Raw genomic sequence first — 23,416 nt, forward strand, 5'->3', positions numbered from 1 at the left:
AAAGTTTAGCACTCGAGCGCATCGATGGTATGATAGGCGGACATAAATAAATAATTAGACGCGGCTCGAGGAAGTAGGGGAGCGAGGGGGCACTCGGATAGTTGGAGATACTATCTCTCGCAACCGCGCTTTGTGTCAAACGTCAGATGCTTATCTCGAAGATGTTTACAGATGTACCGGAGGGGTAACGGCCCAAACTCTCTCGTGGACGCAATCAGCCGCATAACACTAATAGGTTGGCTGGCTTGATAGACTGTGAGTTAATTACTTTGCTTTGTCTTGACATTACCGATCCGACTACTTGGAGAGGTTGAGCTTTTTTGAATGTATTTCCAGTATAAAAAAATGTGAGTGCAATGGAACGGGTTTAATGTGTTCCTCTCGGCCGTAGATCACGCTAGATGGCGCTGATAGCGTGGCCGCGGGCCAGATCTGCGATCATCTCGCTCGGTGTCTAATCGCCTAATTACCTCGCGGTAGCGCGCTGTTGCTAGCTACTTTGAGATAAACCAATATACTTGTTAGATTGAATCATATTACAAACGCTTTTACAGCGAACATAGAACCAACATTGATAAGAAGTTAAAGCACAAGTATTTTTTGTACATTATAATCTTTAAATTGCGGTATCACCTTCGTGTATCGTTCTCACGTGAAATCTGCAAGAGGTTGCAAGTTGCAAATAAAGTTCTATGCAATAGGTAAAGTCAGGCCACTATTTTGCCTTATATTTGCCTTCATCACGACCGCAAGAATCTGTTATAAATGTAGAACGCAACGGTCTTTTCTCAAGCATCGATATCGAAGCTCAAAATCTCCATTTCTCGTGACAAAAGCTTGTGACAAAGTGGGCATTGCGAAATCTCGCCCGACCTAAGCGCAATAATTGTTTTGTGCAAGGACACAGCCTTATCACCCGGACGATCAGACTGACGTGCAGCTGCTATATTCGTATTTTTAAAACCCACTATAAAATTTTATATGAAACAAAATAGACTTGTGATTATTTACCGTAAAAATCGACACGGTTGTGGAGGCCAGAATTTTAAAGTGTGGTTATCATCAACAACCCGCAACAGTAAATACATTTGTTAGCTATTACAACGAAACATAAATAGGTAAAAATTATGATTACGGCCATAGAAATCAGATTTGATTTTAAAAACGGTTCTAATTGCTTTTAAACTGATAGTTTCTAGAATTGCGACGCCCATTTTCTGAAAATATTACTAAGACGGTAAATCAGCTGGGAATCGCTCACTAAACAGAATGGGAGCTTAAGACTCATGAATAAAAACATTCTATTTAGCGCTACGCTCGCCACCGCGGGGTTCGGCGCACACGACATGTGCCTTTAAACGGTAGGGGGAAGAGCCAAAGTTGCGTATAAAGTTAATCGGACATATTCGGCTATGTGGGGCAGCTCAACGCAAACGCATTTCCGGCCGAACGCTGCCGGGAAAAAGCCATTTAAAACAAAAAGAAAAAAAATAGTAACGCGCCGCGCGCCGCGCTCGGACACTTCCGGTGGGCGCCATTTTTTCTGTATTGCCAACAGATAAAATCTTTCCGGCCTACTGCGCGAACACCCGCTCTTATTTCTTTTATAAAGGTTTTTACGCGATCGCTTTTTGGCAAAATTAGGTGTTTTCTTAATAGAAAAACTTTCATGGCTGTTTTGAAATTATGACTTTTACCACGAAGCGCTACTGAAACAGATTTTGATATCCTTCCTAGCATAATACCAGGCACCTATTATGTTGTAGTAATGTCACTTTTGAGTCATTATTTGTGAAAATACATTATCACAACTATACTATGGCTGTGTTCAAATAAGAATAAAGAGCGTTTAACCAATACGTTTTCGGTATACAGTTAAGACTAATTCAAGTGCACGAGTTAGCAACAGAGTTGCATGATAATCACATTAATATATGTTTAATATCCAGTGGACGAAACCTTTTCCGTCGAGCTCGCAAAACTCGGGAACAATGAACACCACAATTAGTGTAGGGCATTTGCATCGCTACGAATTCAACGGCCGAACTTATGTAAATGAGATAGCTGTTCAATGTTGAATATTCAAATTGATGTCATTATAACATACGCCCAGCCAACCGGCCATTTGGCTACCGGCCAGTCTGTTAGTAATGTAATGTAATGAGTAAATTTTAACGCTCCTTATTTTAAACCGCACACAATGTTCAATTTTATATCCAATTTGTCCGTTCCTGAAATGTTTTATTTTATTGTTCAACTACGTGCGATGAAAAAAGAAATTCAATAGCACTTATAAAATATACACCACATCGATGTGTTATTAATCGATACCTCACCCGATCGGGCGCAGAGATTTATTTTGTATCCATAACCTAACATTAAAAACCTAATGCTCCTTTAGTGCGAGCGACTGGCATAAAAGAAAAACACAAGAAAAAACAGTGACTGTCAAATTCCCTCGGATGCTGGCTGAACAAAACAGCACTTTAGACGAGTAAAAAAATAAAAAAGCAAGAGCTAGAAGAGCGTTCTCGATTCAAAAATTGAATTGATCGCCCCATTGTATTCCAAATGTATCATTTGAGCTGTTATTATGGGCTCTCTCTCTAGCGCTCAATACAAGTTGGTAATCCAATACTTTTGTATGGGAGGCACTTAACACAGCGAGCTAGTTACAAAATGTCACATGTGTTATAATTTGTTTAGTATCTTGGAAGTGTAGTTACATTCCAATTAAACGTTAAAAAATGCACGCCGCGCATGTTATTTTTAACGAGCATATATTTATCGTCAGATGTAGGTATCTACACTGAACTGATACGTAGGAGGACTTTATAGGAGGGTCCTGAACATCCTACATAAAAACTACACTGTCGCAAAACGAATTAATGTGTAGAAAACAATCGAACGCACAAAAAACCAAAATAGCATTTCATCGAAAGATTAAGAAGGTTGCCCCAAAAAAAATGAATAGTTACTAACCACAAAAACCTAATCGAGTATAGTCGGAGGAAGTAACGAATAAACGAGCGTGATAAATTAAATAAACAAATTTATAAAAACTTCAACAGACGGACGAAGCTTTGTAATGGCTTATTGCGGTCGGTTGGCGTGCGGGACTCGAACCCACGCACCTACAGTAATCCTATTACCCATTGTGGATGGCCAAATAAATAATTTATTTTCAATCGCTTTCAATTGATACCTACAGGGTTTTTATTCCCAAGGCGGCTATTCTAAAACTGCATCGTCATGTCAACCACTCTGATTTTCAAGTTCAAAAAATCGCGTTTAAAATATGTCGTTCGTTATTTGCATAATCATTCCCATAAGTATTGAAATTAAAAGTCGACTCACGGTCAGCGCATTCCCATATCAATCAAAAACAAAATGTATACAACTAATAAATGTTGTTATTGAAAACAATAACAAAGGAGTGGGGCAAAAGAACAAGGTCCTTGAGCTGTATGGGGCAATTGGAGAGCTCGCGGGGCTCGCTACAACTGTAGTCACGCTCGTAGAACCTTTGAAAGATATATTTGGAGTAAACATACTTGAGTGCATTGTTTGTGCACTATACTGCCGTAAACGGTCTTGATATTTGAAGACATGTGATGTTAATCTCTGCAGTAACAGACTATTGTTACAAAAATATATTTAGTAATAAAATATGTAATTATTGATAATATTTTAAAGTAAATAACCCAAAAAGTTTGTTACGATAAGATATTTAGAATTTTCCATTAAAGTTTATTGTCAGGAACAACTCGTCTAATGTTATCTTGATTTAGTTATTTTTTAAATTACAAGCAGTTCTCTTTGTGATCATCTAATTTATACCATATTATTAGCAATATTATCATGTCATGTAAGTACCTACATTATACGAAACAAAATTACAGTAAAATATACTTTTTCCACCAGTTACATACGTTTAGAATATTTCCATATTTATTATAATATAGGGTATAGTATCAAGAGTCCTCAGGCCGGAGCAGAGCGGTGACGTCGGCATCACAATACGCCGTGCTTTGTTGTATGAATTGCATTTTTTGAGTGAAATCGATCACGAGGCATCCGCCTCGGGCCACTTATTATACTGTATTTATTTACACATTGTGTCGGAAATTTACTAAGCAAATCGACAATATCGATTCTGTTTCTTTTTGCTTTTGTGAGGTTTTGACGGTTGTTTGACAATTTGTACGTTTACAAATTATTTATGTTTGATTTCGTGGTGAATTTACGAGTGTTTGACTGTTTATTAGTTTATCGATTTGTTTTTATTGTTTGTGATTTAGAAAACTATTATCGGGGCTTAAATGCAAGTAAAACAGTATCTATGTACTGTACTCCAGTAATTTAAGACACCTTCATGGATTTGCACGCTAAAAAAGGTGAAATAATGTTATGTTTACTTCAATAATTAAGATCTGGAAAAACTTACCCTTTTTTGCAGATTTTGTGTTTTGAAATGAATTATTTTTAATGCATTTAAAAAATACATGTAGCTTTTTAAGTGATACTTATTGGTTGTTCTGCGACGGAAGATACCTATCATGAATCAAAACTACAAAGACATCTTTAGATCATGGAATACTAAACAATCGTTTCAGAGCATAGCAAAATAATAATAGTCGCAATTGCGCCGGCAGTGACACGGCCGTATAAATATGTATGAGAAGGCGGTGCGCTACCTCGGCTACCATGCACGCCCGTCATTACCCAGCTTCTGAAGGAGCCATTGTAACTCCCGAATAATTACCTACAATACTTACAATGTCGTATACATTTCCAGAGAAAAAAATGTCGAGTGCTCGTAAAAGACCCTTTGACAGTTAATTTTAGTCATTGTTGCGCTCTCCCGTTTGATATTCTTTCGGATCGAGCGATTTTCGATTGTTTCTTTGGGGTTCGTAGTGGCGTGAGAATAAAAATGCTAATACTGTTTTGTTTTTCACATTATATGAAGAGTTTAACTGCGCACTACATTTTAACTGCGAGATTTTAAGGCTTTTATGTCTTTATAAACATTGCTTGTGAAAATTACATAATGATTTGTTACATACATACGTTTTCTTCGTAGTCTATGATAACCGTAGCATAAGCATGAACAGCGTAGCTAAATTAAAATAAAAAATAAAAAATTAGTCAGTGCGGACAAGAATTATGGCATATTCAGGGAACTAACCAATACATTCCATGACTCATCTCCTTCCATCCTACACACTCTATACTTACAATTTTTACAACATCAATTCAATAACAATAATTCAACTTATCTGAACTTTGACTCCCATTGACTCCCTAAACTTTAATTAAAACGTGTCCCCGATTTATTCAACATTAGATGGTATCCCGCGTCCGTAATTCATTTGAGACAATCGTATTGGGTTTTATGACACATTAGACCGCTCAGGGGTGCGCACTGCGACCCGGTTATCTGTCACCGAGATACTGTCAACTGATCCCGAGGGGCATGGGGGAGTTAACTAGACGTAGTCACTGATTCTTTTTAAGCCGGACGATGAATGGAACAAAACGGATAATAGTAGCAAACAGTTAACTGATTTATGATATTTTTATCCATACTTACTCGAATATTAAGTAAACGGGTCACATGAGAACTATTGCAAGATTTTATTACAGTACTCAGGTACAACATGACACCTAGTTATAGATATCGCCGCAATGAATAGTATTGAATAGTCAAGGAAGTCTCAAATAAGGAAAATGGACTAGATTAATATATTTTATTAGTGTTTTGGTAAATATTATAATTTATACACTGACTTTTGACTGTGGGATGTGGGGTAAATTGTGGCGTAGGCGAGAGGCTGGCAACCTGTCACTGCAATGTCACAGTTTCGTTTTCTTTCAACCCCTTATTTGCCAAGAGTGGCACTGTAACTTCAGCAGTTTCATGTGCTCTCGCTCTGCCTACCCCTTTATGGGAAACAGGCGTGATTATATGTTGTTTGTATATAATTTATAAACGGAGCCTTAAAAACAGTTAAAAGCAATAACAATAAGTACGAGTATGTAAGGCGCAGGTGAAAAAATATAATGAAATATACATTTGTTATCGCTTCATTAATGGTAATGACATTGTATGAAGACTGTAAGTAATTAATAATGTTACAAAAGGTACTTAATTATGAAGTTATAACTTAAACGTGTCACTTAGATAGGTAAGTACATGTCATAAGGTGTACATATGATTGGGTAGTAAAGAAAGTCACAATTTTATCAGTTATCTCTCAGCGAAATATTGACAATGACAAGAGCTTTGTAGCTAAAACTCTACATATGATGTGTGTCCTAATACTCCTAATATCGAATATTTTTGATCCTTTATCTACAACTGCATATACCTAATACACGTTAGATCAAAAGCGTGCAAACAAGGAAGAATTTCTGTTAGATAAAAAAGCCGTGAGTTTTCCTTTAGGTAGGTAGGTATTATTAAAAAGTAGGACCAGTGTGCGTAGGCGAATGCACAAACGCTCACGACAATATCTCTTTCGTAGCTATCTATCTCTATCGATCTTGCGTATTGGCACGACAGAGCCAGACTACATTTCTGCGGCGTTTGGCGTCAAATGCTGAGTCAGGAATCTTCATGGCAATTATGTGTACCTACTTACCTTTTTGTGATGTTATGTGTGTAAATAATTCTCCGTTGTTGATCTGTATTTGTGTGTGTCTTTTTTTGTATTATTTTGCCATGAATAAAAAATATTTCTATTTCTATTTCAGAAATGCCATTCGGCTACGGGGCCAGATGGGACTGGGCAGGACGCGTCTCTACTCCGAATGATCTGTATGAGACTAAAACATTCCCAGTGGGGTCAAATTATAGGACACCATCTCATCCGACATGGCGGCACGAGATCGCAGCCTAATCAAAGGCTGGTGGGAGAACCGCGTGGAAGAATAAGGAGGTCTTAACCTAACACTTTTTTTATTATAGGACATTATTACACAGATTGACTGAGTCTCACGGCAAGTTCAAGAAGGCTTGTGTTGTGGGTACTCAGACAACGATATATATAATATACAAATATGTACATAGAAAACATCCATAAGAAGGGAACAAATATCTGTGCTCATCTCACAAATAAATGCCCTTACCGGGTTTCTAACCCGGGACCACGGCGTAGCAGGCAGGGTCACTACGCGCGCGCGCTGCGCCAGACCGGTCGTCTGAGATAATGTAGGTAGGCTCATTATAAGAGTTGTTGTAGGTACTCACATTGTGCAGCTTATAGTAGAGTCCGCAGGCGTTGCAGACGGGCTCGCCGTTCTGGTTGCGGCGCCAGAGGGTAGTGGTGGTCGTCTTGCAGTTCGCGCAGGAGGTGCCCGCGCGCCGCGCTGCGCTCTGTAGCGACTGTAACAAGAGAGGGCTAGTTAGGAGAGGATTAGACATGGATTTTGGACGCAAAAAACATCAAATATTATGTTCAATGTCCTATAACAGGTATATAGTTAATGCAGGACATTTATACTCAAATTAACTTAATTCCAACGGTAAGCGAAAGAAGGATTGTGTAATGGGTACTCATACAGCGATGTATTTGTATACAATATACAAACACAGTATAAAACACCCATAACACCAACAAATATGGCCAGGCAAATCATTTCCCTGGACCGGATTCGAACCCATCAGTGAATCCACTTAAAAGACAGAGCCACTAGCCACTATACTCGCTACCCTATATAGGTCGTGAAATACCTACATGGGTATCTATAGCATTAGCTATACTTAAAGGTCAGCTGTGCCAAATTTGCTCCCTACATTATTTTTTACATACATATATATATATATATATATATATATATATATGAATCTATGAAAACTTTATCATAACCTCGAATTATTTGTCTTGAATGACATCATAAAAGTGATGTTCTAGGTACATGTGCTTTCTAAAGTAAACTCAACAAAGTAGTAGCATTATTAACTAGGTAAAAACCGCACTGGTCATAATTTACTCTTAAACACAGTCCACCGGCTGCAGCCGCTGACTGCACGGTAATTTTATTACCACATGACACCCGAGTTTCTACACAGGATTTATTGGAGCAAACGTTCCATTACAGAAAATATGTAAACCGACACACGCAAATTTAGTATCCCATTAATGTTGGCTAAAACAATCAGCATAAAACATGACATCGGGTCGCAAAACGACGCGACCGACAAAAAGTGAACACTCCAACATCGATTCTAAAAAGCGAGGTAGCTATCGCCGACTCCTACACCTGCCCATTACTACCCGTCAATCAAATAAAAAATATCCACGGCATGCGGTGGCCGTTTTATACAGTCCACAAAAGTGCCTCACTCAATTAAAAATGCATTCGTCCCAAACGGACACGAAAATAAAACGAGCTTCAATCCAACTCATAATAAATCCATTAATTTGTCATGTCATTTTATCGGACAAAAAGCATTGAGGTCGTACAGCATCTCGGGAACTATTTAAGTCTCCGCATCTTGCGCTGTAAGTAGAACATGTACTGGAAAACCATATATCACTTTAATACCGTTCACTTCAGTAGGTACCGTAAGACTACGTTTTAGGAAAATTATGCAAGATTAACAAATCAAAATTGCAATTTATTTTGGCAAGGGCAAGTGGACGGTTAGGCAGATAAACTAGTGAACTATAGGTATAATAAGTAGGTATGTAGGTATGTTTATACCTTTGTATAAATGTAATAAAATTAACATTGATTCCTAGTACTTAAACAAAAAAACATTAATCGAAGTCGTGATCATAATGTACCTATTGTAGACACAGACGAAATAGCTTCATATTGGAATAACGAAATATTAAATGGTTCGCGTTAATATTCGCCGCGTCATGGCAGCTCCTTTGTGTCGGAATAAGATTAGACCTCTCCATATTAGCCGATACGACCACTGACAATTTTTCTCCACTATGAAAGCCAATTGAGTGGATTCTATAGAAATCACTCTAAACTTCACCAACACGTCCATTTAGTTGGGGATGTTATAATACTTAATTTCGTTTTATTCACAATGAATCAGATAATACAGAAATTAGGTCTAGATTTTATGACTCAATTACCCGAAACCGATTTTATAATCTGTAGATAAGGTTTCTCATCAAGTTATAACGGGAGAGTGCATCATCCGACCCGGGGGAGCCCAGTAAATCAGAGAGGGTACTAAGCCGATTACAGGAGTCAACCGGCGCGAGGGGCGGTTTTATTTCCGTGGAAAAACGGCTGTTTACTCGTAATTTTATGAGCGAATTACTTTCTCTCCTCGAACGCTGAAACGGCTGGAAAACTCGTAAATTTTATGACCGAGATTATTTTTTATTTGGGTCATTCGTTATTGGCGGCTCGGTGCGCAAGCGTCGTGCTCAGCCCGAAATCCTCGCGGGCATCTCAACGAGGAATGCCGGGTATGCGCGCACTTGTTCTCCTGCCTAAGAGGGTTATTAATTGTTAAACCCGGTTCACTGTCAACAACGTCCTAGGATCGATGTCGCGCAGACGTAAAAAACACATCAACTACAAAACATACCGGCACAGATCTTTATTTGAAATAAACAGATAAATTCAGTGCATATTGTGACATCAGTACTCTAATTTTCAGTGTTGTGTAAACTCAAAAGAGGCGCGTCGACAATATCAAGGGGCTGCTTTGTTGGCTGTCAGGAACAAAAACAAGCCTTTGTTGCTGAGGGCCGATGTAGGGATTATAATAGACACACGACCCTATAAAGTGGACAGTTTACGTGCCTCTGCAATGGACGGGAATCAGATAAACGGTTGTCATTGTCAGGTACAAAGGAGTTTTCGAAAAACAAGCTATTGATGTCGCCGAATGACATAATTAGGTCGACATGGTATGTGTTGATTAAATGCCATATTCAGAAAATTCAACATATACATAATCGTAGACACAAATGAGGCAAAATCAATATCAGCATATGCTTTAGCCCCTCTACAAGAACGAAAATTTGTTAAATGTACTTAACGCATAATAATTTATTGACAAAGTTTATCAGCGCCGAACACACAAGCTGATTATCACGCGTCACTTAATACAAATTCGTCTAATTCAATAAAGCACCCACATTAAAAACATATTTCCATAAAGCCGGCCCTCCCCGCGATCCAATCAGCCTTATCTCCCCCGGCCCTCGGCAAACACCTCCTAATCTAATCAAATCACAGCCTCCGTCTTCCCTAATCTATCTACCTATCTACACCTAAACATAAAATTATATTGCAAAAAGGCATGGTTACCGACATCCCCTCATATATTCGCAAACACAAGCAAAATTTAACCTACCCGGAAGCACCTCTCTATGCTACTACATAGCTGGAGGAACGGTAGACGTATAGCTGGGAACAGAGCCCTCGTCACGCACACAGCGGCGCGACACTCACGTCGCACGCACACCGCCGCGACTATCAGCATTATCTACGCCATCTAGATCCCACTACGAGAACCCCCAAGGGGGAGGCAATCCATTTACCAGACCGATTTCTCCATCCAAATTTGCCTCTTTCTCGTTTAAGTTTAGAGATCACAATCGCACGGCAAACGCGCTGTTTTTAAAGGTTTACACGGCCCCTAGCAGTGAAAGCGCGGAATCGATGTAGCCTTTACCCCTCGCCCCGCACCAGTTTTTCCGGCACTCCGTCCTTATCTGGCCAGAGCGATTAGATAAAGAGAGATAGAGCGTGAAAATAAAGATTTTCATCGTGTTCACTCACACCACACTTGTTTCAGGATCGCGGCGATGTAGTGGTGTTGCGGTGAGTGTGTGTGTCATTTAGGTATAAAGGGGTTAGTTATTGCGGGAGGCTCTTAGAATAGAGCAGGGGTCGACTAAATAATACTGGTATCAGTTGATTCCTTGATAGTTTCTTACAAACTTAGTTTTTTAATCAACTAAAAGGCAGGATACATCTGTTCAGGCTAAGAGCGTGATAGTTCCCACATATATTAAAGCCACAGCTGACATAAAGTGAGTCTCGTTTACTAAAAACAAAACATCTAAAACGCCTGCACGGGCCCTTGTCGATCGGCGTTCAACTTTATCACCGGTGTAATGTTGGGGCGATCATAAAAACAAAGGAGAGGCTCGTAATTTTTCAGTTTCCACGGAAGATGCACCGCCCCTCCCGCGGAAGCCATGTTGGGAAATTCGTTTAACGATTTATTTGTGTGCGGTTGTCGCCCCCGCTCGCACCGTATCAAAGAAACGAGATCAACCTTTTTGGCATCGGAATTTCGAGCAGCTAAAAAGTAAGTGGCGATTTCGGACCTCGATTTTTTATGATAATAGAACTTAAGAATCTACAGCGACTAGTTCGATTGCGAATTGGACATCGAATCATGAAACGTCAACTCTGACAGCTATAAGAAAGTCGGTATTGTCCGTTCGATTTCTGTTCATGGGCCGTCGAATTTTATAAATCCGTTAGGATAACAAAGCGTGGCGGTTGCCCAATAGGAGCTATCGGGCGATACCGATCGACGGCGCGATTGACACATCAAACCGCCAGCCGCTCGTACGAGATTACCATCGACGTACATTCGACTCGTAATCAACACGCCGACGTCACGCCGACGAGTAATTCATGAACCGACCTAAACTCCGGAGGAATTCGGGAAATGTTTGAATTTGGAATGTTTTTTGAACGCATGGTTGCGAGAGGTCATTGCCATCTTCAAGGACTTTGAGAGTCTTGAGATAGTTTTTTTAGTTCCTTTACTGCTGTTGAAACAGGTATCTAAAAACCAAGACATTTTTAAAATTTAGTTCTAGTGCTGACGGGAAGGTTCTATATATGCCCTGCCTAAATAATTCCCACGAGTGGAGTCTATTTTAAATTCCATACCTAGCCAGACTAGCTGAATCATCAATCCAAGTAACGCAAGTTAAATAAGAGTAAAAGCCTGTAAAAAGTCGCCACAAACTAAACCATTAAGGGTACTCAACTATTCTATTGTCGCCGGTAGATAAAAGTGGATTCATAAATGCAATAAAAGTGAATAAAAAATCAATAATGCGACTACCTAGTAATTAGTTCGCCGGGACGTTGATGGATGGAGCCACTGGTATCGTGTCGCGATACGAAGCTACACAGTTAAAACATCTTTATTAGTATAGTGACTTCATCTAAGTAAGATGTTTCAGATGTTTCAACCACCCATAGTATTTACAAGTTTTTCTGAGTGTAGTGTGTAAGATTTTATCCAAAATTGTATACATAGTTATTTATAACTAGATATACTCGTATAAATTAGTTAGTGAAGTTCAGGGGTGCAGTTTCGCATAAACCTATGTATTGCACTCTAACTTCGAAACGTAGATTATTCTGTGAATATCCAAAAACTAGAACTTTGACAGCCAGTTTGTACTAAGCCACGTAGGTACTCGTACTGTTTGTTTAAGTAAACTGTGTGAGCCAAGTAACTCGTGGAAATCGTGGAATAACTCAAGCGGCGATTGTTATTATTCAGTTCTAAAATGCATCATAAATTAAGTTTACTTTTAAATAAGTATACGATAGTTAACAGTTACTTCATGCAATTTTTTTATTACCTGTTGGAAACTCTAATACATATTGCGGATTAGATTGCCAATTATTTTTCATGGTTTTAAAAGTGTAATATGTTTATGTTTTCAAAGAAAACACGTAAATTATTAAATTACACGTAAATTACTTGTAGTTTCTGACAACTGACTGACAGGCGACTTTAACACGTTCGATTTCGTAGCAACATTTACCTACCTTCATAATATAATAATCCTACATCATAAATAGTTTCCTACTTTTCCTACTTAGTGCTATCTACACCAACGTAAAGAATCACGTAAAACTCGTAAAAGGAAGTCAATTTCATCTAACTTTATCCCATATTTTCCTTAGTAGGTAAATACTCGTATCGACATATTCATTTAAAAACATAATTGATACAGGTCAATGTAATGAAACTAATGAAGTAAGTAGTCTGGATTCCCGTGAAATGACCAAGCTACCATTGTATATCTCTGACATGCAGATCATTGGAGCTAGGCTGCGCAAACGATGATCGATGGGACTGCGCGCGCATGCATCATCGTATCGAGATCCGTCAGTAGCTAGAATTCTAGTCAGACGATACATATTCATACATCTTTACCGATAAACATCCTTATTATTATCCCATTGAATCATTTGTTTTATTTTTTCCGTGTTAGCCTTTTACTGTAAGTAAAGACATATGTAACTCCGTATAGACAGATAAAGTCTAAGACAGATAAAGGTACGGTAGCCTAGATGGCGTTACACCTTTGGGGAACGCTCGGCTAATATTAATATTTGACATTTTAATACATACGGGCCAAATTGTCAAACCTGAGGTTCAAAAGGTTTAAGCCTGTGTCGAGAGATGGCAGTCTATGGACTGTGATTACACATTTCACTAACTAACTCTCTATAAAACTCGATCCTCTTTGACTGTAAGATTCTTTTTAAGTCGTACCTGCCTAGTTATAGTACGTTACTTCTGGAAAGTTATGTATGAAAATGTTGGCATAATTAATGGAAGATTTTTTTTGATTGGGATATGTACATTATAGGCCGAAGTGTTTTTTCATCAATCCTCCCCATCCCTCCCCCCTCTGCGTCACCCCCTTCCCCCCTTAAATAGCCGAAAATGCGGTTTTTCGCGATTTCTGACAAAACCGTTAAAGATACAGAAAAAGCGTGTAGGAACAAAGTAATCCTTGATAAATTTACTACAAATCATTCATTGACACTTTGGTTCTAGCACTTATAGTTTTCGCGTGATCCATCACGAAAGTTGGTCCTTTGCTGCAATTTTCTTTAGTGAATGTTAAGTTTTCTCCCAAATTGCTTACGAAATCTGTTTGATAATACTAAAATATTATAAACTGAAAATGAATTTCAGGGGGAAAAATCACTACCATGGGTGGAACTTGAACTCACGGCTTCTGGATTGATACTCCAGGGCTCTACCAACAGCTACCAAAAGCTCATCCCCAGTCAGCGATATACTATATGGATTAATGGTACTCCTAGCGACTACTACCGTGAAAATATTACGTCTTAAATAGTTACTGGAATTTCAAGACATATTGGAAATTCCACCCATGGTAGTGATTATTCCCCCTTAATTTTATTTTAGTCATGAGTTACAATATTTTAGTCATATCAAACAAATTTCGACGATTTCGTAAGCATTTTGGGCGAAAACTTAACATTATTTAAGGAAAATTGCAGCAAAGGACCAACTTTCGTGACGGATGACGCGAAAACTATAAGTTCTAGAACCAAAATGTTAATGAATGATTTGTAGTAAATTTATTAAGAATTACTTCGTTCCTACGCGCTTTTTCTGTATCTTCAACAGTTTTGTCAGAAATCGAAAAAAACCGCATTTTCGGCACTTTAAGGGAGGGTAGAGGGGTGACGCAGAGGGGGGAGGAATAGGGAGGGTTGATGAAAAATAACTTCTGTCTATAACGTACATATTTCAATTTAAAAAAACCTTCCATTAATTATGCCGTAATTTTAGCTAATTTCCCCCTACTATTATTTGTGAAGAATACACCACCTGAATGAAACAGAATTTTGTAAATTGCCGAATCGAATTTCAAAATAGGTAATAACTACTAAATTAGAATCACTTTCTATTGTGGAAATATAATTCACCTTGTATAAAACTTCGTACTACATACATATGTCAACAAAAGACAGCAACGCGCTGTCATTAACCACGGTTTATAGGTTGCACTTTAGTTGAGACACAGGTTGACAATAAAATCCGTGATTAACGCACGCATAAAAGGTTTCTAATTTCTATCGCATAAACCCACAACATAAGGGTTGGATCACCCACCGCAGCCCCGAGCATACATTTAATTCGTGGCGTTGTCTCAAGTTTTTTCCCCGACAGGTGCTTTGGTACTCTTTGTCCCTACAATTTACGGAAAAAGGGCCCCTAAATAACACAAACGAGGCGTGAGTTCGGTAAAATTATAAAGTAACTTAAAATTATGACCCGAGGGCGACTAAACGTTGGTAATTCTGTCTCGAATCGCTTCTTATAACGTGTGAATTTGCATTGAATGGCAACACGGCTTCGGGGTTGTTATTCGCGACATGCCCGGCCTCGTCGTTGCTATAAACCAGTGTAAGGTACATAAATCTAGCATCCGATTAGAGGTCCAATTATACTAGACTGTAGTTTATCGATGAGTGAAAAAGTTCAGTTGATAATGTAGAGCCATTGCTCAGCGGCCTCGCTATACTCAAGCGTGCTGTAGCAGTAGCAAATTCAGATATTTGACTTCTGATACAAATAATTGGAATCTCAGTGCATCACGCTTGCCCTCATATATTGATGCAGGATGCACTGACGTTCAAATCAAATTGAGAACGACACATTTATGATATCTAAATACGCCTCTCAGTGTCACATGATTCTTTATGCTTATTATATCATTTATGCATGGACACTATGCTCGTTGGGTCCGTAATCGGAATACTTCAATATCCGCAATCTGTTTACTAGCATGACGTTATTGCATATTTTTGACATGTCGTTATATTCTGAATTAGCTTCCTGTAGCGAAATAAAGCCTAGTGTTTACAAGTCCGCCGCATTATAGTAATATTTCCGTTAAATACCTTTTATACATATAAACCAGTTTACTAAGACTAAAGTTTGCCACGCGAAATGCCACTGTACCTACCAAGAGCGGCGACTTCTTCATTGATCTAATGATTTTTATAAGAAAGCAAACTAACTTGATCAAATTAATGAGTCTGTTAGCTTTATTATCATATATTGTCATCAGCCAAGACTTTTAAGAATTTGCTACCGAGTAATTCCTATAGGGGCCGAAATTCAATAATTCAAGTACCAGCTTAAATAAATATGTGCCGTTGAAATTAAATTATTGAAATTAATCAATACTTGCAATTAAAACTTTCAATTAAATAATCTGAACCATGGTACTATTATGATACGACCACAAACGCCTCACCAATTAATCACACACAACAGGTGCATAAAACAGTGCAAGTGAATGGGCCCTAGCAAAGCTGCGCGTGCGCCGGGGAAGTCGTAAATACGGCAGCTGCTGATACACTTACTACTGGAGACATTCGTTAATACTACAATTATTGAAATTACTTGGGCCGTTTTCAATTAGTCGTTAATCCATAAATTAGGTGCCTCTGGTACCTATAAATTGTATGGTTACTTTGTAGGAGGATACTGTCGAGCATATTAAGCATTCCGTATAAAGTACACCAAAGTGTGGTCCACAAAAGGTTTGCTGGCAAAGCGTTTTATTTTATATCTATAATGTCGGAAAACGTAGAAGTACACAGTCACCTCTTGTATACAAGTTTGGATACAAAGGTGCTAAGCGAATAGTGACAGTCACTGTACCTCAATATTCACACCCTACAATTTTTGCCTACTACGAAATATAGGTGTTATAAACGTTAAATTAATTTTCTCCTCATTCATAAAATCTCACTGATTATCAATTGTCTTGACCCGCAACAGAACATTATAGTCCATAAGCAGGGGCGGCTCACTATGAACTGCTGATCCTTTTCGCCAGCACTTTGGATCGAGAACGAATGTGTGACTGGGCCGAGAGAGCGAGAGCTACGTCAAGTTTTCATATTAAACTTCGCTTACAACCTTTCGGCGTGGACTATTCGTGTAATTTTGACGGTCCCAGTTCGCTTTCCGGCCCATTCAGCCTAAAAGGCGACGACTTTTACGCGGCGCAATAGGGGCGGCTCAATTTTTGCAATGTCGTCTGCACGCGTGCGGTCCGTTTGTTAATGTAGGTAAGAATTAAGACTGGCGGCGTTTTATGAACATCAAAGGAGTGAGCCTTCTGTACTTGTACTATTATATATTCTGTGCCATAAGTATCTGATGTTTACGTGCCGCACTTGCTGATTTTCTCACGCCTGTTCATAGAGTTTATACGAAGAGGCGTCAAAATTATGAATAAACATGCACGCAAGCGATAGAATTATTGATCGTACGCAGTACGAAATAGAAAATCCGCCGATAGTAGTGACCCGTCGGGCCGCGGCCGGGTCGCGGGTCTTGGGTCTTGGGTCAGTTTAGCACCGCGTCATATTTATAATTACTGCGCACGCTCCGCGCAGCTCTCCCGCGCTGCCTGCGCCCGCGCGTCAATAAATCAAAATTTTAAATCACCGGTGGGCGTACCGGCGCGCTCGGCCAACGCCGAATAAAATGAATTAAAAATAAAATAACGCGAGGGGGCCGTGCGCGCCCTGAGAAAATTTAAAGATATTTCGCTTTAGTTTTTTTAATTAATACCTTGTTAAAATTTAATATTGAGAGCGCATGCGTTATTACAATGGGTGTGCGCGAGATTTTTAACTCGCTTTCGGTAACTTATTGAAGCTTCGCGAGACCGTTTAATTGGATCATTTTTTTAACGAGAAATGATAAGCGTCGATGAAGGGTGAGACAAGATCATTAAACTCTTCTCTTCGGGTTCTCGTTCTTGCAAATTAATTGCGCGGGGTAATATGAGGTTGGTGGCACGTCCGCTTAATGAGACTTCTGGGAACCTCTGCGTGGAATGTGAGCACACTCGCGGCAGAGCCCAACTGTCTGCTCCGAGCATAGACAAGCATTAAACTATCATGTCACGTCAAGCCGGGTCCGTGCCTCGTCATAAAGTGACCCTGCGTTTTTATAGTTTATTTATCTTACGTGATACGTATATAATTCGATTTGCATTCTGTTTTTAATTAAATGAGAAATAAAACACACAATCATTATGCTTCGACACTAACAAACAATTAATTAAATGTAAACACAGACTAAAATAATTGAAATAAGATATCCCCGTCGAATCAAATAATCATACCGCTTAACAAAAAGCATCAAGTAGCAAAAACAAAAGATAAGCCGTATAACCTAACCTTTTCCAAATGGTATCACGTCAAAGAACACCGACAGTTAGAATTGAAATTACTTAGCGAAATACTTGTATTTTTTTCCTAGGCTGCCAAAGGTCATCACCCCGCGGTTGTCGGACGGTAGTCGACCGCTGGCCGACTTGACAGCTCCTCATGCTCTCCCGTTCCCTTCATCATGCCGACGTTTATTATCTATTTATTTTAGATAAATTATCATAATGGTTTAAAGACTGTAAAGTAACATGGATGTTAGTATACGCTCGAATAGGTTGACCGTGTCTACAGAAGGTTTAAAGGAACTATAATTAGGTACATATAAGTATAATTTAATGCTAACCATGTAAAGCTATTTTAGAATTACATTATGGGACTACACCTGACATGCCTTTTAGGTACTTATGTCCCAGTACAAGTCCAAAAAAAAGCGCTGGTGGCCTAGGGGTAAGAGCGTGCGACTTTCGATCGGAGGTCGCGGGTTCGAACTCCGGCTCGTACCAATGAGTTTTTCCGAACTTATGTGCGAAATGTCATTTGATATTTGCGAGTCGCTTTTTGGTGAAGGAAAACATCGTGAGGAAACCGGACTAATTCCAATAAGGCCTAGTTACCTTTCGGGCTGGAAGGTCAGATGGCAGTCGCTTTCGTAAAACTAGTGCCTACGCCAAATCTTGGGATTAGTTGTCAAAGCGGACCCCAGGCTCCCATGAGCCCTGGCAAATGCCGGGATAACGCAAGGAGGATGATGATGATGTCCCAGTACAAGTATATATTTTTAAGCTCCCTATTATTTATAGACGATTTGAGTATTATTAGGCTTTTATGCAATATTAACTATTCGATTATTTGATGCATTGTACTCGTAGGTACATTAATTCAGTCCGCAATGTAACGAGAATCGCATGTAAGTTCTTCAACAGTATAAACGAGGCTTTAGGCTGGTGACTATAGACAACAGTTTTATTCCAATTTCAAAAAGTTTGTAACCAGCCAGTGACATTTATAGGTTCACTAATGGCTAATTTAGCTCGGGTTGGTCGTGGTTTAGAACTCGACAGGTGCACAGGTCGCCTAAGGTGGATGGCATTTCGGTTCACGACCGTTGCTGGATGCAGTAAATATTATATAACAGCTAATAAGACATACCAAAACTAACACGATATTCAATTACTGGTCAGCTGTCTACGCTTGGCATGTTTACAGTTTAAATTAACGAATCTAATCAAATTGTAGCTTTATCTTAGTACTGACACTTTAATGTTCAATGAATACTGACTGGCTAATAATAAACATTATAATATTATCTTTATTACGAAACGGACCTATAGCGATTTTATGAATAATTAGAAGATAATTATGTACATAATCCGTAACGAACGGATTATCTTTCCTGTCTGCATACATTATGTCATGCATCTGTGGTTTACTATGATTACGACCGTAAAATTTAAAATAACTAAACCTATTATTGAAGAAACTCGGTAAAAAATAATTAGAGCGCGTACAGCCGGTAAGAGCCATTAAGTAAACTGGCTAAAAAACGAATGAATTTACAAACAACTTAAAATGATTTTAACACCAATCTAAAAGGAATTTAGATTTAGCTTAAACAAGTCCATAAATTAAATAAATACCTACTATATTACTTACCCGGCGTAAGCTCTGGGCAAAAACGTTAATATACATATAAGGGGCAGAGCGATATAACCGGGTAATTAATTGCTGGTAACCTCTGCGGCCCTAAGTGACCGTGAAATGACATTCAACATGAAAATCCAATACTTTTTTTGCACTATTTCACTGCATTTTAACAGTTTTTGCGACGCGTGTCCGACAAATAACTGCCTCGTTTCGATTAATGAGCAAATTCATTAGCTTTCATTTAATTCACTAATTTCTTTCATACCTTTTACGTGGGGCTTATTAGACGGGGTGTCGTGTTATTTGCATGAATATATAGCCAGGCCGGATCCTCCGTGGCAACTACGGAGGACCGTGTGAACCGCGGAATACATCTGAATTCATTAAAACGTAATTATGATTGACTTATTGTTATTTGCTCATGATCGGACTACACGTATTTAATGACATCAACTATTACCTTGTTTAATTACAAGAAATAACATACTGGTAATTAGGTACTAAAAGACAGTCGGTACGTTGAACAAGGGTGGGCCCTCATTTAACAATATACGGATTAATTATCGGCCAAAATCGACGAGTCAAATATACCTGTCAGCGTGTAGAACGTCGTCCCAATTTATTTGGCCCCCGAACAATGGTTAAAGCGGTAAACACAATGGCAAACCGGGCAAAACGAGCAAAACGCGCCTTTGCCGTACAGCGAGACGTATTATGCTCTTAACAAATTCAATAAAATACAATACGCTTCCAATCGGGAACCTTCATTGTATAGATATACAGCGGATAATTAGAGTTAGGAAAAAGCTATATGTCACCAACCTGAAGTAAAGTTTATGGTACTTATATTACTTAATTTCTCACGTTGATATAGATACTAACATAGGGCGTAAAAACCACCTATGGACCTATGTTTGACCTGTTTAGGCCTCGAAATGAATGTTGAAAAAATGTATACTTAGAGTGAAAAGCCTTTTTGGCTTTATAACTAACCTTTATAGTGATTTAATTGTATCACCTGGAGTTAGAGAAAATCCTTAAGTAAATAAATTAACTTTGCATTGTTTTAGCGACATAGTATGTAAATTGGCAGGGCTGGATACATGCGAACGGGCGCAGCGCACGCGCGTGCGGTGACGCGCGGACCACCGGGCCGCGGTGTCAGCCCTGATTCACGGCAGTACCTCATAGGGTTGTCACAAATATGTTGAAATTTATTATAAATTATGATTGAAATCCTTTCAGAAATCAAGAACTATTCGTAAAAACGAATTGATGTGCTTTAAGCAAAAATATTTAGAAGAGGATCACGATTCTGCAAATGGGAACTCTAGCGTCAGCGACGGATTTGACTCTTAGCTGGACTTATTGTACCTGAAAGTACAGTAAAATTTTATTTTTATGTCAAATTGTAATACAGCGATGGCAGCCCTGCACGAAGTGGCGGCAGAGACAAGCGTAGCATTGTTAGGCGGAGGCCGCCCTGAGCCCTGAATAAATACATTCATATTGCCGCTCTAAATATCTTCAATCGATTCTCTTCGGCTTCTCAAATGCCGACCATCGCAGAAAAAACCTTACGATCAATATGAAACCGATACAGTAAAAACGTAATACTATTTCATAAATACAAAACGAGTCACCGATTTAAAGGATGTGCGTAGTTGAAACCTGCTAATAACAAGGAGGTAATTGCCAAACAATTGCCCTTACACTTCGCACGGCCGTCAAAAAGCTCGCAGACCAACAGAAGGTGTTTTACGAAAGATTTAGATTGTTAACATTAACAACTTACTCCTATCGACCTCCCGGGCTTTAATCGCACAAAATCTGCCGTCGCGTCGCATTCGCCGCGCCGAAATGTGCAGAAAATGGAAAAAACATGGCGCTAAACCGCGAAACTGTATGTATTTAAACGCCGAATTCGAGATTCCGATTCCCAAAAAAGCGGCCAGCATTCGGTCATTTAAATTTTTCCAAAACGTGAACACAATGGAACAGATACAGAAAGTTGGTTATTTTTTATTCTATTTTTAATTTTTGAAATATAAAAAGGAATTCGTTTCGGCAAGGCCTGTCACATCATTCCAGCGCGGCTAAGTGACGGCGGACGCACGTCACTCCCCTGGATATGTTTTATTTTCATACGAATCGAACTGACTCGCCGTGTTTTTTGTTATCATAGTTGATGTAACCGAGTCTCGTATATGATTGCTTTTATAATCGTTTATCGCTCGATGGAAGTTTAATAGAACTGGCCATAATTTATTGCGCTGCTGTGCTGTTTGGGTACTTCTATCGAAACTAATTTGGTACAAACCGCCTACACTTAGAGAGAGTGATATAATATATTTAAAGCTCCTATTGAAATGCCGTTGTTTATAGAATAACACCGTTTTACTCTTACATATGTGAGAAATTCAGTAGGTATTATGCAAAGGTGCAAAAAAAGTTAAAAGCAGCAGCATTGTTATTGATGTGAATCGATAAGGTCGAATGGTCTAGTCTAGAGCAATCCGAGATAGTGTTGGTGCACAATAAGGGCCGTCGCACACCGGCAGGGCGACGTCCAGCGCGATTGACGTCCGTCCACATGACGCTAAGAGGTCTATTGTATACGAAACGCTCGTTACGGCGGCCAACCGGTCTTTAACACGATCGTACAATGTGATCACCTGATCACTCTATACATAGCCGTTCATCTTCTAAGCTGTTAGACACTTTAAACTTTGTTACTGGCCATCAATATTATCGATTATATTAGTGTTATAACTCAATAAATGCTATAAACAAATCGTGAAGGTAATAGCAATAACAAAGGGGTTAACATAGGCGTTTGCATATTTAGATGAGTGTTATGTTAATGGTAAGCTCATTACGGTCAGGTGGATCGTGGGGATAAGGCTATCGGGAGGCGCGTGATCTCGAGATTCGTGCGATTCTGCGGGTATAATCGGATGTCAATTACGCGTTGATCGGATGCGATCGCGTCGCATCCATATGTATGTATGCAGCGACCTGCGTGTCAATTGTGCTGGACAAACTTCGGACGTTTACCCAGATTGAGCATTTGGTTACGGTTTTTCTTTTGGGTGTTCTGATGTTCTCGCACGTTTAACAAGCGTCAACGGATGAAGAAGTGTCATGGATAGGATACAATTTGACTTTTTGTGTATGTGACTAAACAAAACACCAATAATGGTAGTAAATTTGTTTTAAGAATTAAGTAGGTACTAAATTATAAGGACTTGGTGGATTTTTAAAATTTACATACCTACTTTACGTAATTTTAATTTAATCGGTTAGCTGCGTGACCGAATTCGATGACAAATTATAAATTATAATACTTAATAGGTACCTAAGATACCTATAGATATTTTAGATTCTTTGGAAATATCTATTGCTAAAAAATAGACTAAAACTTAAGCAAATTCAACCTATCTCACATTAAATTCCAGTTAGACTTCAATAGGAAACGAATCCAACCGGGGTGCAGTAGCTGTTAGATTTAGCGGAGCGCGGACGCGGAAGTGGCGAGCGTGGGCGATACACACGCTGACAAAATGCTACTTGCCCACGTGAATGCTAGCACCGTTGGAGAGAGCACGGGGGAATTACAGTTTGCGAATTTAGTACATCGACATGTACTACAAAACACGCTCTTATCGTAGAAAACTGACATCTTGCGAATTTAGTTCATAATAGAAATAGTAGGAAACATGTTTTTAAGTTCGGGTTTCCTAGGATGTGGGTGTCGTCTTCTAGCGGTCGTCTCCAT

At 39.0% G+C, this 23,416-nt stretch overlaps 1 protein-coding gene across 1 annotated transcript in view; it reads right to left on the reverse strand.

Moving 5' to 3' along the window:
* Positions 1–23,416, reverse strand: part of LOC125226203 (GATA-binding factor C-like) — a 94,824-nt gene that overhangs the window by 16,176 nt on the left and 55,232 nt on the right. Inside the window, 1 exon segment of the mRNA XM_048130121.1 lies at positions 7,256–7,390. Within this exon segment, the coding sequence (XP_047986078.1) occupies positions 7,256–7,390 (135 nt within the window).

This window comes from Leguminivora glycinivorella, chromosome 5 (genome assembly GCF_023078275.1).
Source record: "Leguminivora glycinivorella isolate SPB_JAAS2020 chromosome 5, LegGlyc_1.1, whole genome shotgun sequence".
Taxonomy (NCBI): domain Eukaryota; kingdom Metazoa; phylum Arthropoda; class Insecta; order Lepidoptera; family Tortricidae; genus Leguminivora; species Leguminivora glycinivorella.